At 44.3% G+C, this 14,654-nt stretch overlaps 2 protein-coding genes across 2 annotated transcripts; both read left to right on the forward strand.

Annotated features, from left to right (window-relative positions):
• Positions 1 to 1,394: 1,394 nt before the first annotated feature.
• Positions 1,395 to 4,003, forward strand: bmp15 (bone morphogenetic protein 15). Its single transcript, XM_069159302.1, is given in 3 exon segments — positions 1,395 to 1,749; positions 3,016 to 3,606; positions 3,609 to 4,003. Coding segments are annotated over 3 exon segments (1,341 nt in total).
• Positions 4,004 to 12,072: 8,069 nt separating this feature from the next.
• Positions 12,073 to 14,320, forward strand: leap2 (liver-expressed antimicrobial peptide 2). The gene is made up of 3 exons (XM_069158994.1): positions 12,073 to 12,430; positions 13,118 to 13,305; positions 14,017 to 14,320. Exons 1-3 carry the CDS (start codon positions 12,353 to 12,355, stop codon positions 14,069 to 14,071), a joined length of 321 nt encoding a protein of 106 aa, XP_069015095.1. The 5' UTR covers positions 12,073 to 12,352; the 3' UTR covers positions 14,072 to 14,320.
• Positions 14,321 to 14,654: the final 334 nt, after the last annotated feature.

Consider the following 14,654-nt stretch of genomic DNA (forward strand, 5'->3'; position numbering starts at 1 on the left):
AGTTTAAAAGACACTAAAGACTTCCACTCCTTTTCATTTTAGCGGTTTTTTTTACATTATAGGCTGAAGCTGTAACAGGATGGTCGTCCATTCAGCTGAGAGCTATTTGTTTACCAGAGGCTGTCAGGCTTCAAATTATGCATGTACAAACAAACACATTAAAAAAAAAAAAAATGCAATCAGAGTCTGCAAATATAGTCGCAGTCTGGGAGTGGTCGAAATACAGAATGTAAACCACAACGTGGAGAGAAAGTTACAAAGTCGGCTTCCTGTACTTTTTAAGACTTTTTCATGCAGTCAGTAATTTTAATTTAAGTTTGGATAATGAAACAGCGAACAGGCGAAGCTCTCAAATGATTTTAAATAACATTATTGTGATATTATATATATTTTTTGCACAGGTTCTTGTTTCTAGAGGAGTGAACAGTCCCTTTGAAACAGTGCAGTTTGTGTGTTGGGTGATGTCACATTGTACCACCTGGTGGCGCCAAAGTACACAAGCATGCTGAAAATGGAGACCTTTAATTAGGAATGCATCCTTAGCAGAATTTGCAGGTTATAGATTTCTTTGTTTGTGAGCCGAAAATGTTGAGCATGTTCACTTTTTGGGTTTCACAGTAAAAATGAAAATCCAAAATTTGAATATTGTTTTTTTTTAATGGCATCTAAAAATCCTCAATATCTTGACCACAATATGTTGACCTTCTAAGGTTGTCAGGTGACAGTTTCATTGTGCTTGTATTTGTTTACTCGTTTTGGTTTTATTACCTAATTAAAACTGAGTGGGACGACTCGCTTTACCTGTGGCTCAGGCCTTTTAATTAGTGTCTAGGTGGAGAGTTATTGTTTAAAATTACTCTTGAATCAAACTTATAAACTTAAAAAATGTTAAATATATTAATATTTTTGTTCCTTTAAAAAGAAAGTTCTTAAGTTATCCAAGGATACAGTTATAGGACACAATAAAGCCACAGATTTAAGCAGAATACGTTAAATGTAAGACAAAATGTCACGAGGTTACAGAAAATATACACAGAGAAAGAAAACTTGTGAATTATAAAAGCAATAGTGGCCTATCATTCACCAGGAGAAACAATATATTAATACGCTGAAAACCTGCATATAAAATTACATGAAATAATATGAAGGTATAAGAAAAAGAAAAAAAAAAAGTGCAGCTGTCGTTTTTACGCACCTTTAACTCATCACGTGGCTTCGTCACGCTGATCCGAGGGGTTAATACGGGGTCACCGGAGGACGTTGATTGTTTTGCCCGAAATGGCCGGCGACCAAGCGAGCCGGTGAATCCCGCCCTCGGCCGCGCGGACGATGGTTGCCAACTCTAGCCTCGTTGGTGGAGCTCGCTAGCACCGGAGGTTTTAAAAAAAATCAACATGAGGGCGACCGGCACCGAGCGCCACTTCCTCCGTGTCTGCGTCCTGTCCTGCCTCGTCTGCCTTTTGTGCTCCACCTGCACCGGGGTCATACCCGGGCGGAAGGCGGCCTCTCGCCACCCGGCGTCGAAGCGCGGTCGTCGGAGTCACCACGGCGCCAAGCACAAAGGGGCGCACCACCGGCCGCTGACGGACGAGCAGAGAGCGGACCAGAACCTGCAGTTCATGCTCAGCTTGTACCGGAGCGCGGCCGAGCCGGACGGCAGGCCCAAACAGCACCGGAAGTTCGGCTCCAACACGGTGCGCCTGCTCAGGTCCTCGGCGTCTTCGGTGCACTACCTGCCCGCGTCAGGAGGTGAAGGAAACGCTTTACTGGAACTTCTAAAGCATCTGCAGCTGATATCACCCGCTCAGGTTTTTATTTGGACACCATTAATAAATGGTTTCGTAGAAGGAGACTGGAGAGTCTTGACACCTCAAAAGAAATGATGGCGTCTGTACACCAGACAGAACAACCTTTTAAACACAGTTGTTTTTTGTTTTTTTTAACTAACTGGTGTGAGTCATGGATATCATGGAGAATAATTCAACTTTCCCATCATATTTGTAAAGACTGGGATAACAGATGCCACCCGTAGCACTTGGAAAGCATTTTCTGATACGGATCAAATTGTAGAGCCTCTAAAGAGTGATCCAGTCTACCATTTTAATGAAAGCTCAGCATAATGTAGACAGATATCCAAAGATGTGTCTCTCAAATGGTACGTTATTTCTCTGTTTCAGCTCAGACAAGAGAAACGTCCAAATTGTCCAAATTGACCCATAATCTGTAGCTTTTGTTTAATAGAATTCATCCAATGAATCGTCTGGGATCGTGAATTATAATTTTTCTTAATTTGTGCAGGGTTTTTTTTTTAAAGCAGGTTTAAAAACAACTTCTAAATACTCAACAAACAAGGCATGCAAAGTAGGATATGCAGAAGTTAAAGGGGATACAATGGGAAATAAAAATCAGCCGTTGTCGTCCAATAATGAACAAAATAGACCGAAGGTTTCCAAAGTCTCCAGAATTTGTCACATTTAGGATTTAGATCATGGGTCAGTTTCTCTGAACAAACCATTGCAGCAAAAATCCTTTTTTTTTTTTTTTTTTACCCAGATATGTACCAGAGATTTTAGTATCTGTATCAGGTCATTCTGAATATGGTTCAGTGGGTAAAACAAGGAAGGCCTCTTTGGTCATACAGTGAAGAATTTTTGGATGTGACCAGGACATATTGGAGGTTGGGGAACATTTTTTTTTTTTTTTGGAATATACTGAAGTACATTGTTGGGAAATTTCATTGCAAGTGTTGATGCAATCATCCTCTTAACGTTAAGAGGTCACGCTACCACAGCAGCTTTAAAGAAGAATCTGAATACAGAGAATCATCCTTTGAGAGATTTGAGTCCTGGTCTTTAAAACAAGATCTACGAAGTGCAGAATACTAAGAAATTAAAGAAGAAATCTTTATGCTGATGTTTAAAATCTGCGTAATGAGCTCAAAGGACTTGACAAAAAAAAGTCTTGTCGAGTTACTGAATCTGATCTCTCTCGTCCTCTGCCTCCATCTCTTCTCAGACCACAGCTACACCTTCACCATACAGTACAACCTCGACACCCTTCCCTCGGAGCAGCTTGTCCGAGCTTCGTTCGTCCACCTGCGCTCCTCTCCCTCCGCCTCGACTTCGAATGCCTCCCGGGCCGCCGAGCCGCCCCGCTGCACGGCTCGGGTCGCCTCGCTGGACACCGACAGCCTGGTCACCCTGGAGCCCCACGAGCGGTGGACCGAGACGGACATCACCGCCCACGTCAGCGGCCACGTCCTGCAGGGGAAGGGGCGGGGCGGGGGGGGGCACCTGACTCTCACCGCCCAGTACTGGTGCACAGAACCTGGGCTCGCTGCGGAGGACCGCGGCGCCTCGTGGCGGCGGACTCGAAGGAGGAGGCGGTGGAGCGCCGAGCCTCACCTGGAAGTCCCCTCTCTTCTTCTCTACCTCCAGGAGGAGAGGGAGGCGAAGGACTGGATGGGGGAGCTGCTCGGGGCCGAAGGGGAAAGCATCATGAGTAGAATCGGGCGGTTGCACCCTTCGGCTCGCCGCCACCGTCGCTCCAAGGACTCCCCGTCCCCGGAGCCGAAAGATTTCTCCCCGGACGCGCTGCAGAACGCCCCCCGCCTTCTCGCCTTTCGCCGCCCCCCCCCTCTGCCTCCATCATCTCCCACATCCCCGGCTACAAACACAAAACCAGCCTGCCCAAGAACCGCTGCAAGCTCCACTCGTTCCGCCTGTCCTTCGACAAGCTGGGCTGGGGCCACTACATCGCGCCGCCCGTGTACAACCCGCGGTTCTGCCAGGGCGACTGCCCGAGGCTGCTCCACTACGGCTACCATTCCCCCAACCACGCCATCATCCAGACCCGCATCAACGACCTGGGCGTCGGCGACGTCCCGCCTCTGTCCTGCGTGCCTTACAAGTACATGCCCATGAGCGTGCTGATCGACCACAAGACGAAGGTGGAGTACAAGGAGCTGGAGGATATGGTGGCCGAGTCCTGCACGTGCCGTTAAGAGACTCGGGGGGGGGGGCTGGCCCGAGCGACTCGGGAGGAAGAGAGACTTCGAAGCGGGTCACTGGTTTGATCTACAGCTCGGCGGCTGACCGTAATGAGCTCGAGGCTGGAAGGAGGAAGTTGTTGCGGTTTGAGAGCTTCCTCGTCCCACGGTAAAGCGCTCCGAGAGGCAGCTGCTGAATGTGAACTGTGGGCTGTGCAGACGGGAGGAAGTGCCCACTTTCTGATTTAATAACTGCGGCATAATTGTACCGTAACGCTCCGTGGCAGAAGGCGCTGCGAAGGCGAACGTACCGGTTTGCTAAATTCTTCGTGACTATAAAGTGTTTTTCCCACTTCGAAGGGTAGATTTAGAATCATTTTAAACCACTTGAATGGTAACTTTAATTAACGAAAGTAATAACTTGACCGGAGGCGGCTTTACAGAATTCATTTCGAGTTTAAGTTACCTTTAAGAAAACTAATCGAACTTTGGTAGTAGACACGGGTTAGTTTGTGATATCTGAACAGAAAGGACACATGTAAAGTCAATCTTCAATAATCAGCCTCAAACCACAGTCATCTTGAGTATTTTCCTTCTTGTTCCTGTCACTGTATTAATTTTTTTGATTGTAGATCGTTCTTTTTTTAAAAGCTGAACTGTGTTTCACATCAGGGCTGCAGTTCTCACAAAATAAAGCCTTTGTTTGTTTATTAAAAAAGAAACATTTCTGATGTACCGTGTTGGCGCAATGTGAGAAAATGAGACGCCGCTTTAAAAAACAAAAAAGGAAAAAGATTTAATGGACGAGGGGTCGACCATAACTGTGAAGGCCTTGTGACGTTACATTTTTGCTGTTGATGATCTGAACTTTTGCGATTTATATATATTTATAATGTGAGGGGTCTCCTTCAAAGCTTGGGGGAAAAAAAGTGCTGCTTTTGGCCTGTCTTAGAAAATAAAATAGGATTATGAAGAGGCATGACGGTGTTGAATGTAAAGGAAAACAAATGAGTGTTGTCATGGAAAACAATGCAATTTTTTATTACAAGTGCAAATGAATAATAAAATAAAATGCATATTTTCTAAAGCCTAAATATTTCTGGGTTTTTTTGTCGTTTAATTATTTGTCGTCAACTTCAGAAAATTTGGAAACTGGTGAGTGGATTATGTGGTAAGACTGTTTTTTTTTTTTTTTTTCAACACGTGTTTGAAGTAAAAGTTGGGACATTTTGTCAAAAAGCATTATTCACTTAGATGAGAACCACTGACACTTGTAAATCTTCTACTGTGTATGTGAAGCGAATGCCAGCAGATGGTTAGCCTAGCTTAGCATAGAGACTGCAAACGGGGGGAAATGGCTAGCCTGACTCTTACCAAAGGAAACAACTAGTGCTCAATCATCATGTCAACACGGCTTGTGAGTCGAATGAGTCATGACTCTCTGCACGAAAGCAACAAATAAAGGGGAAAAACAAGAATTGTGGTAAAAAAAAAATAACAAAATAAACACGTCAGTTCCTTCTAAAAAGATACAGGAAGAAAGATGGTCCCAAGAAACCAAGATTTAAGTCATTGGATTCATCAAAATAAGGTGAAATTTATAAGTTTGTGGACAATTTTAAACATAACTATATATCGTAAAAATTAACATGCAAAAAAAATGGTATTAAACTTTTCTTTTATGCAAGCAATAATTCTGAGAGATTTTATATTGGAGTGAATTTCTATAATGCTCAAGACGCTCAGATGTCCAGCAGATGGCGCTCTTTACTCAGATCAAAAACGTAAAGTTTGCACACGCAGACACAAATTTCAACTACAGCTACGGAGCCTAATTTGTTTTCTTACTCCTTTTATTAGTTCAGATTAATTAATAAAATTCCAAATTTATTATAAAGAAAAAAACCAAAAAAAAGGCAATACAAATAAACCTATAGCCACTGAGTGTGTGTTTCTCGGGTGTGCTTTGCACGCAAGTGTTTGCTTTGCGGTCCAGTTTTCCTCGACCTCTATCTGGAATACCCTTTGAGGAAGGTCATGTGAGATTAAATGAAGGAAAAAGGGTCAACAGTCGTCATGCTCGCTTCATCACGCGAGTGCAGATCCAACAGAGGGAGGGTTGAACAGATAACCTTTGACACAGAGAGAAGGGGATGAGACCAACTTTCCTTCTCCGCTCTGAAATTTAGCGTCCTGGTTTATTATTGTCTTCCTGTTCGTGGTTTAGTGCTCGCAGTTCAGGTCACTTTGATTTTGAACCTTGTCTCTACTTTCTTTAGGCTGCTGAGGTTGTAATTGAATGCAAAACTCCTACAAGAAAAAAAAATTAAAAAAAAAAATATCGGACAATCAACGCATGCAAATGCAGAGAGGAAGCTCTGAGGACTAAAAAGGATTTGAGGCAAATAATGCACAAAGAAACGACATCCTATTGTCCTTTCCATTTTTCCATTTAACCTGCAACACTCTGATGTTAAGTAAAAAAAAATATATATATAAAAAAATAAATGCCCTTGATCTGACAACATTACGTCTAAACGTCCTCATAAATAATCTTTAATGTTGGTTTAAAGCCCAGCAGAGGCCTTTCAGGTGACAATCCTGCTGATAAACGAAGTTGGGGGGGGGGGGGGGGGATTTATGTTAGTGGAGAAAGTGGAATAAATATTGCATAAAGGAGCAGTTTACTGTAAAATGAGGCCAGAATGAAATGTTCACCGCAGGATGCGGTCTCAGACTGATGTCGTAGTAGAGTTACTTAATTGAAACGAAATTGAACAAAAACGAATTCAAGGAAAATGATGGCTTTATATTGGATTAGGATACTTGCGTCAACTGCCAACCATAATACATTTTTCACAAATTCGGAGCAGAATTTAAAAAGGACTTCTGATATGTCTTTGGGTCATCTTTCGCTTTTGCTCGCCTTTCTTTCCTCTGCTGGGTATTTTATATTTTCATATTATACAAGGACAAATCAGGTCAATATTTTTTACATCGTTAAAACAAATTCACCAGCAGTGATGTATATATACAGTGCATCCGGAAGCGCTTCACTTTTCACAGCGCTTCACTTTTTCCACATTTTGTTATGCCTTATTCCAAAATGGATTAAATTCATTTTTTTTCCACAAAAACTGCGCTCTTTGGGTAATTTTGATCGGCCGGCCACTCCCGGGAAGGTTCACCGCTGTTCCGTGTTTTCTCCATTTGTGGATAATGGCTCTCACTGTGGTTCTCTGGAGTCCCAAAGCTTTAGAAATGGCTTTAGAACCTTTTCCAGACTGATAGATCTCAATTACTTTCTTTCTCATTTGTTCCTGAATTTCTTTGGATCTCGGCATGATGTCTAGCTTTTGAGGATCTTTTGGTCGACTTCACTTTGTCAGGCAGGTCCTATTTAAGTGATTTATTGATCGAGAACAGGTGTGGCAGTAATCAGGCCTGGGTGTGGCTGGAGAAATTGAACTCAGGTGTGATAAACCACAGTTATGTTTTAACAGGAGGGGGCAAACACTTTTCCACACAGGGCCATGTGGGTTTGGATTGTTTTTTTCTCCCTTAATAATAAAAAAACCTTCATTTAAAAACTGCATTTTGTGTTTACTTGCGTTATCTTTGACTAATATTTAAATTAGTTTGATGATCTGAAACATTCAAGTGTGACAGACGTGCAAAAAAAATTGGAAATCAGGGAGGGGGCAAACACTTTTTCACACCACTGTATATATATATATATATATACATACATACACACACACACACACATACACACGAAGTTGAAGCTAATTTGCAGGTGAATCCGCAGTTTTAAACAGTTTCAACACACACAAAAAAATCCCAACTGGGCATTTAAAAGTCACAAAAATATGTTACTTATTATTAATTTAGAATTCTCAGTTATTATTCTCATAAATAAGTGCCTGCAAATTCATCATTTGTGTCCGAAATAATAATCTTTCCTCCAGATTACGTAAACATTGCCGTAGTTGACCATCAGATAAAGGGGCAGCAGAGTCAGCGTGTAATGACAGTGCATTGTAAGTGGGTCACAGCGAAAGCCATTCTTTCACCATTGTTTACCCGCACACACACACACACACACACACACACACACACACACACGCACGCGCACACACACACACACACAGACTGAGTTCTACAAATGCAGCAATTTTGCATTAAAGTTTCCAAACACATAAATAAAGTTGGATTTGATTCAATCCATCTCTGAGCCCTACATTTTGTTTTTTTTGTACATGCGCAGGGGGGTGTTTTTAGGAGAGTTGTGTTTTTTCTAGACCAGATTTGTAGCATAATAATAGAAATGTTGACTTCCTTGAGGCCACGCAACCTCTCTAATATCTTTATAAGTTCGTCGATCAACGCCGGTGACTGCACTTTGTCATGTGCAGATATTTCTGGCTTTGAAAACTCACTTTCCAGTCCGGGGGTTTAAAAAAAAAAAAGAAAAAGGGTCAGCACACACACCTCGGGACCTTTGGCCTACTATCGAGCCATAACAAAACAGTCTCATCTTTTATCGAGTTATTATGGCCTGATGCCCTTCTAGCATCCAAAATGATAATTAGAAGCGTCTCTTTAGGATGGGAATGTGTCCGAATGCAGAAGTAAAGGAAAGCAAGGGCTGACCTCAATTTTCTACCAGACGTTACACAAATATACTTAAAATAATCTAATATTTGTGAACAGAGATGCTGGAATGTTCTTGCGTTTCGTGGAGAGATATGTGAGAAATAAATGTTTCATTCAGGCACAGTCATGCATGTTGTTATTTAGCTGGAGGATCTTGCGGTGCCGGTCTGTTACCGTAACATTTAATTATTGAGTGACTGGAAGTCGTCGGTTGCACGGGACCGCCCCATCTATTTTCTCGTGTGTGTGTGTGTGTGTGTGTCCTTCTCATCCGAATGTCCTTTGACAGATGTTGTTCTGCTCTGAAATCGCAAATATGCACACGCAGCAGATTCCCGGAAACGTCGCGCGGGGACGAATCGCAAAGCGGAGAGGTGACCCGTCGAAGCCGATGAAGTCTAATATCACAGAAAGAGTCGGCTCCAGACGGCAACTACCGGGTGGTCACGTGTGGAGAATTAAAGTCCGTGACAAGTGCCGTAGTGAGCCGGTGAGGAAAATCACACGGTTGACCGTCCGTCGAGCCATTTGTTCCGACGCTGCAGCTGGAAATACCGACACCCGGGGGACGCCGGGCGTGAAGACGAACCTACGACGGCGTGTCGTTCCCGGTCCGGTAAAAGCATCGCAGCGTTCAAACTGCGTCGCGTTTTCGGCGTTCGCGGGAAGAGTCCCGCGCGAGCGGGCGCCCTCCGGCGGTATTCGCGTCAGAAATCGCAACGTCGCGTAAACCCAGAGTCGACGAGCCGCCGCGCGTTTGCCGACGCTTACGGAAATCGCGGAAAAGTCGCTCCTCTGTTGCTGCGGGAGTTCAGTTGTCGTGAGATGCGAAGCCGATATGCTGCGGTCGCACCGAGTTTTGCTTTGCAGTTTAATGACGGCCTACGTCGAGCGTAAACGTTGCCCGCCTGCCCGGTTTGCTAAATGGCTCGCCTCCGTGGCTCCCGGACGTCCACGTTGCCGTCAATCACCCGCGGCGTTCCCGCGACTTAACCGCTTCAACATCGAGCGCACGGTGACGCGACCTCCAACGTGACCGCGAGTTCACGGGTTCCATTTGAACGCAGCAGAACGCCAACTTCATCGTGCTAAAAGTGGCACAAAAAAAAAAAAATGTGTTTCTGTAAATTGTGTTTACCGCCAGATTAATAAATAAACGGATGAATAAGGGGTCAGTCTCACTTTTGATAAGAATTACAAGATTCAATTTAAAATTCAAACACGTGTTGATGTGTGTAAGTTTAGGAAAGCTCCTGGCAAAAACGATGACGGGGAAAAAAACGATAGATCGATGATGATTTTATATAAAACCGTACGTGTTCTGGTTAATTTTACGTAACTTCTGATTACTTTTTAGGAGACAGATAAGCGATAAGAGCTCGCGGAGCTGAACTATCACCACTATCACTGAGAGAGTTATTGGCTTCGACTCAAGGCCTTTCCACATTTATAGAGCTTTCTGGGTAACCCATTTCTGTGAACGCCGGCCTACACAGTCCACGAGGACGGAAAAGTGGTCAGATTATGTCACGTCTGGGATCTACCTTTGATCCGTTTGTCCGAGTTGATTCAGTCAAAGTTTAAAGTTCAAATATCTCAGAGCGGTCAAAGATCCTGACGGGAGGACGGCAGACTTTTCTGTGCTAGAGGGGAAATTCGCACAGTCAGACTAATGAAGGCTGCAAGGTTGGCAACGAGCTGAGCCGAACTGAAACCTCCGGCCTTTCCTTCAAGCAACACAGAGAATCTCAGCGGTCCTGATTTCCCAACAGGAAACAACAAAACATATTTAAGACCTCAAGAAATTCGACCGATTAAAAAAAAAAAGTATTACGCCATTTTTCAGAGATTGCATCAATGATGTGAGGTATTTAAAATTGCACCACTTATAATGTCGGCAGAGGGTTTTATTTCATGATTAAAGTTCAAACTTTACCAACTTTTTTTTTTATGTCGTTTTTTTCTGCGCAAGAGCAACTTGGTGGACACGGTTGTACAGAAACGGTCCAGGCGGAGCACACAACGCAAACGCGCTACTTGCGGCGCTTATTGTATTTTCAACGCTAACGGACTGAAAAACGAGCCTTTCTCGAGAGAACGTGTTCAAGAGAAAGGAAAAAAAAAAAACGGTCGGTCGGTCACGCTGACCATGACCTTTGACCCTTAAAATGTAATCAGTTCTTCCGAGGGACCAAGTGAACGTTTTGAGCCAAAACTTGGAAGAAATTCACGAAAGGCTTTCTTGAGATAAAAGACGGTCGGGAAGTCACGGTGACCGTGAACCCTCAAAACTTATATCGGTTCATTCTTGGGACCGCGAGAACATTCGGGCCAGAGTGGGAGAACCCCCCCCTCAGGGGGGTTCTCGAGCTGTTGCGCTCAGGAGAATGGGGCGCATGCACGCCTTTCTCCGAAACCCGCGAGCTTCTCCGCCTCTGCAGCTCCGCTCGGCCCGTCGGGCTCAACCTGATTGGCCGCGCCTGCCGATAAACGGTGACGCGGATGTTCCGAGTTTGTGCCGCGCGGGTTTCCTGTCAAGTCTCTTGGTCCGCTGGGAGCCTTTCGGTAGCGAACGGCCTTGCGGGAATCTGCACGGGAACTTTCCGCTGCGTGCATCTCTGCGCTCCTTTATTAAATCGGCCGCACACACGTGACGACCTTTTGATCCCGTGAATCGAACCGAAACGCTTTCTGACGCATTTCTAGCTGCCCGGCTGGAATTGAAATTAAGTCTTTAAAAAAAAAAAAAAAAATGAATGTCATGTTTGTCCTGACCCAGCTGGAGAGTTTGAGCTACGTTAATGAAGGTCCACCCCGGGCTTTAAAAAAAAAAAAAACAACATAAAAATACCCAGACACGAGACAAAACAAACACCCACGAGTCCAGACGTGTCTTCTTATTGCTTCATTTTCAAATATATGGAGCGCACACACACACACACACACACACACACACACACACACACACACACACGTGCTGGGATCATGTGTTCCCGCGGGGCTGCTGTGATTGCGTGAGGTCAGTGGCCTCAAGCAGTCAAAGATATCCTGCGGCATGCAGACACGCCATATCGCACTGGAAGTTCATTCACATGCACTATGGCACTGAGATGCACACACACACACACATATAAATTCGGTGACCTTTTGCTTCTCTAAACCCCCCCCCCCTTTTTTAACCCAGCTGCGTTGCCGTTGCGTCATCGTTACCTCGCGCTCACTGCGCTACGATACGCCTAAAAGAAGGAAAAGCGTGCAGAAACTTAAACCCTTTAAAGGAACGACTTGTTTTCTGCTCAACACATCATGTCACATTTAGGCCAGATAAAGAGAGATAAAGAGGGAGGGAACGGGCGACGGGCGCGGGGAGGGGTTTGACGACTGCGACTCCCCACCCCCCCCGGGACCTCGGGCCGGACCATATAAAGGAGAGCGCAGCCCCCTGGAGTTCGCCGAGTCAGTTTTAACTCGAAGAGACTTCCGCAGCAAACCGGGCGACTCGTTAAAAAAAAACCCGACTTCACAAGAGAACCTCCAGACTTGAAAGTCGGACCGAAAGTCTCCTGCAAGAAGTTGTTGGCGGTCCGGGGGATCTTACCTGGTCGAGGTTTACACCCCGAAGGCAGCAGGGCACAAAAGAAAGAAGGACGGACGGTCGTCTGCGTTTGACGGAGTGCATTTAAAAAAAAAAAAAAAAAAAGAATAAAGATGCAGGACAAAGGCTTCTTCACCCAAAAGAAGGAAGCAGTGGCACTGTGCATCGTGCTGTTAGTGCTGGCTCAGCAGGTGAGTGGACTTGTCTTGGACGGATGGGCAGAAAAAGAATGGATTCATGCTTAAAGAGAGATTTCTTTCTGCAGCGTTTTCAGTAGTTCCAATGTCCAATAAATGAACTGCAAGGAAGAAATGAAGTTCAACCCAAAGGGTTTAAAAATGTTTTTTTTTTCAAACCTACAAAACAACTGCGACGATTGCAACTCAAGTCGGATGTCACACCCCGGTTCATGTTCTAGACGCGTGCAAAAAAAAACCAAAACAACAACAGGGTGACAAATTAAAAGCACCTTTACGACACTGTGGCTACAAATTTTCAATTCAAGCACAACACCTTTGTGTAAAATCCATTCTCAAGTCAAGACCCGGTTCAAAAAAAAAAAAAGCGAGCGAGTGAGGGTCGAGTCGAGATCGTAGACTGACTTGCATGTATTTTTTTGTACTTTTTATTTACAGTCAATTCACATTGCGTGTCTGGATTGAGCCGGTACACTGTTAAAAAACCCGATTTTAAAATGCCTTGCCTGCTGTACCTCTCAATTGGCGGTCACTTATAAATACAAAATTTACCAATGTCAACTATACAGTCTGCCTGGTTTTTACTTTTTCTATTTTGGTCCTTTTTTTTTTTTTTTTTTTTTTTAAATGCTCATCTCTACATCTTTGTTTTTTTTTTTTGTGTCCATATGTTTACACCAGGTGTGTGCAGGTCCGTTGGTCTCAGAAGCCCGGTCCGGTTCTGCCCGTAGTGCGGACGCGAAGGGGGAACAGGCGGTCCGCGCGCTGAGGAGGACAGCTCGAATGACGCCGCTGTGGAGGATCATGAACAGCAAACCGTTCGGCGCTTACTGCCAAAACAACTACGAGTGCTCCACGGGGCTCTGCAGGTAATTGCGCGCAGAAAAAAAATTAAATAATAAAAAAAAAAAAAAGTACAAAATATCCCCATTGAGTTGTGGGATAGGGGGTCAAATTATTAATGCGAGAAGGCAAATGAATGTTCATGCTGAATTGGGCAATCTAACGACTGCGTTTTTGTTCGGTACGTCGGGTTGACTATCTTGAGATAATCGCATAAATATTATGGCTCGAATTTGGCCCGTTTCAGTTCTTCAAGTGAAATTGCGAAGTACACCTCGCTGGCATTGTCTGCGAAATTAGCCAAGTGGACGCGGATCTGATCAAATTCCCCTTTTAGCCTTGATAGATGTAAACAGAACAAAAAAAAAAAACAACGCAAAAGCTAAAATGGAAGCGAATCAGAAACTTGCAAAATTTGAATGAAAACTTCTCGTTTTCTTTCACTTTTTGAGTCAACATGCATTAACCCTTCATATGTTCAAAGGGTTTATTGTTTGCGGATCCCGATATTCTCATTTTTATAGTAATTTCACGTGAAAATGTACTTATAGTATGTATTTTTTTAACACGATTGTGATTTGAATTCGAGTTAGAGTTTGTTTTGCTGTGTTTACGAGCAGATATTCTTTCATTTCTAAATTTCGTTTATGCTCGCCCGCGAAATGAAACTTCTCAGGACTTTGCAGCACGTCTAAAAAAAAAAGACCAACAACCTTGTCTTTGTGTGTCGTCTTCAGGGCGGGGCACTGCTCCACCGGCCGCCGCTCGCAGTCGGAGCCGGCCAAATACTAGCCGTGCCGAGGACGAAGCCAGCGTGTTTACATGAGTGTACGACCATAATGGGTTCCAGGTTGTTTTTGTTGTTTTTTTTTTTTTAAATCTAAGTTTTGTATTTATGAGCGCCGCTGTGACGACATCTACAGGAATATATCCATTTACGCAGCAGTTAGTTATATCCAGGAAAGGTCGGGGCGGAGGGAGCGTCACCTGCTCCATCCAAAGCATCTCAGAAGGCAAAAAAAACAACAACAACAACAACAAAACGAGACGAGACGAGAGGATGTGGCAACTGTCGAGGGAACCGTCGGGGCCTTTCGTACCTGACGTGTTCGATGATGGGACGAGATTTTAAGAAGTCAAGAACGAAACTGTAAAACTGCGAACGACTAAAAATGCGTGGCGTTTCTGGCGCTGCGGGACCAAAACGTTTTCAGCCGCGATCTCATGACTCGGGAAGCATCAGAAACACGTCAGTCTGCTGGTTACCGCCAACCTTGAACTTTGCTCCGCAGCCGACACAACGGGGCCCCGACGTCTGCGTGGCGTGATCAGATTTTAGCGACAGTTTTTTTTTTTTTTTTTTTTCCCCATCGAT

Source organism: Embiotoca jacksoni, unplaced genomic scaffold (assembly GCF_022577435.1).
Source record: "Embiotoca jacksoni isolate LCO1_2020_lvr unplaced genomic scaffold, fEmbJac1.0.p SCAF_24, whole genome shotgun sequence".
Taxonomy (NCBI): Eukaryota; Metazoa; Chordata; class Actinopteri; family Embiotocidae; genus Embiotoca; species Embiotoca jacksoni.

Coding starts and splice junctions, on each gene's coding strand:
- leap2 (XM_069158994.1), top strand. CDS start 12,353: ATGCAGGACAAAGGCTTCTTCACCCAAAAGAAGGAAGCAGTGGCACTG. Junction 12,431..13,117: donor TGTTAGTGCTGGCTCAGCAG/GTGAGTGGACTT, acceptor TGTTTACACCAG/GTGTGTGCAGGTCCGTTGGT. Junction 13,306..14,016: donor TGCTCCACGGGGCTCTGCAG/GTAATTGCGCGC, acceptor TGTCGTCTTCAG/GGCGGGGCACTGCTCCACCG.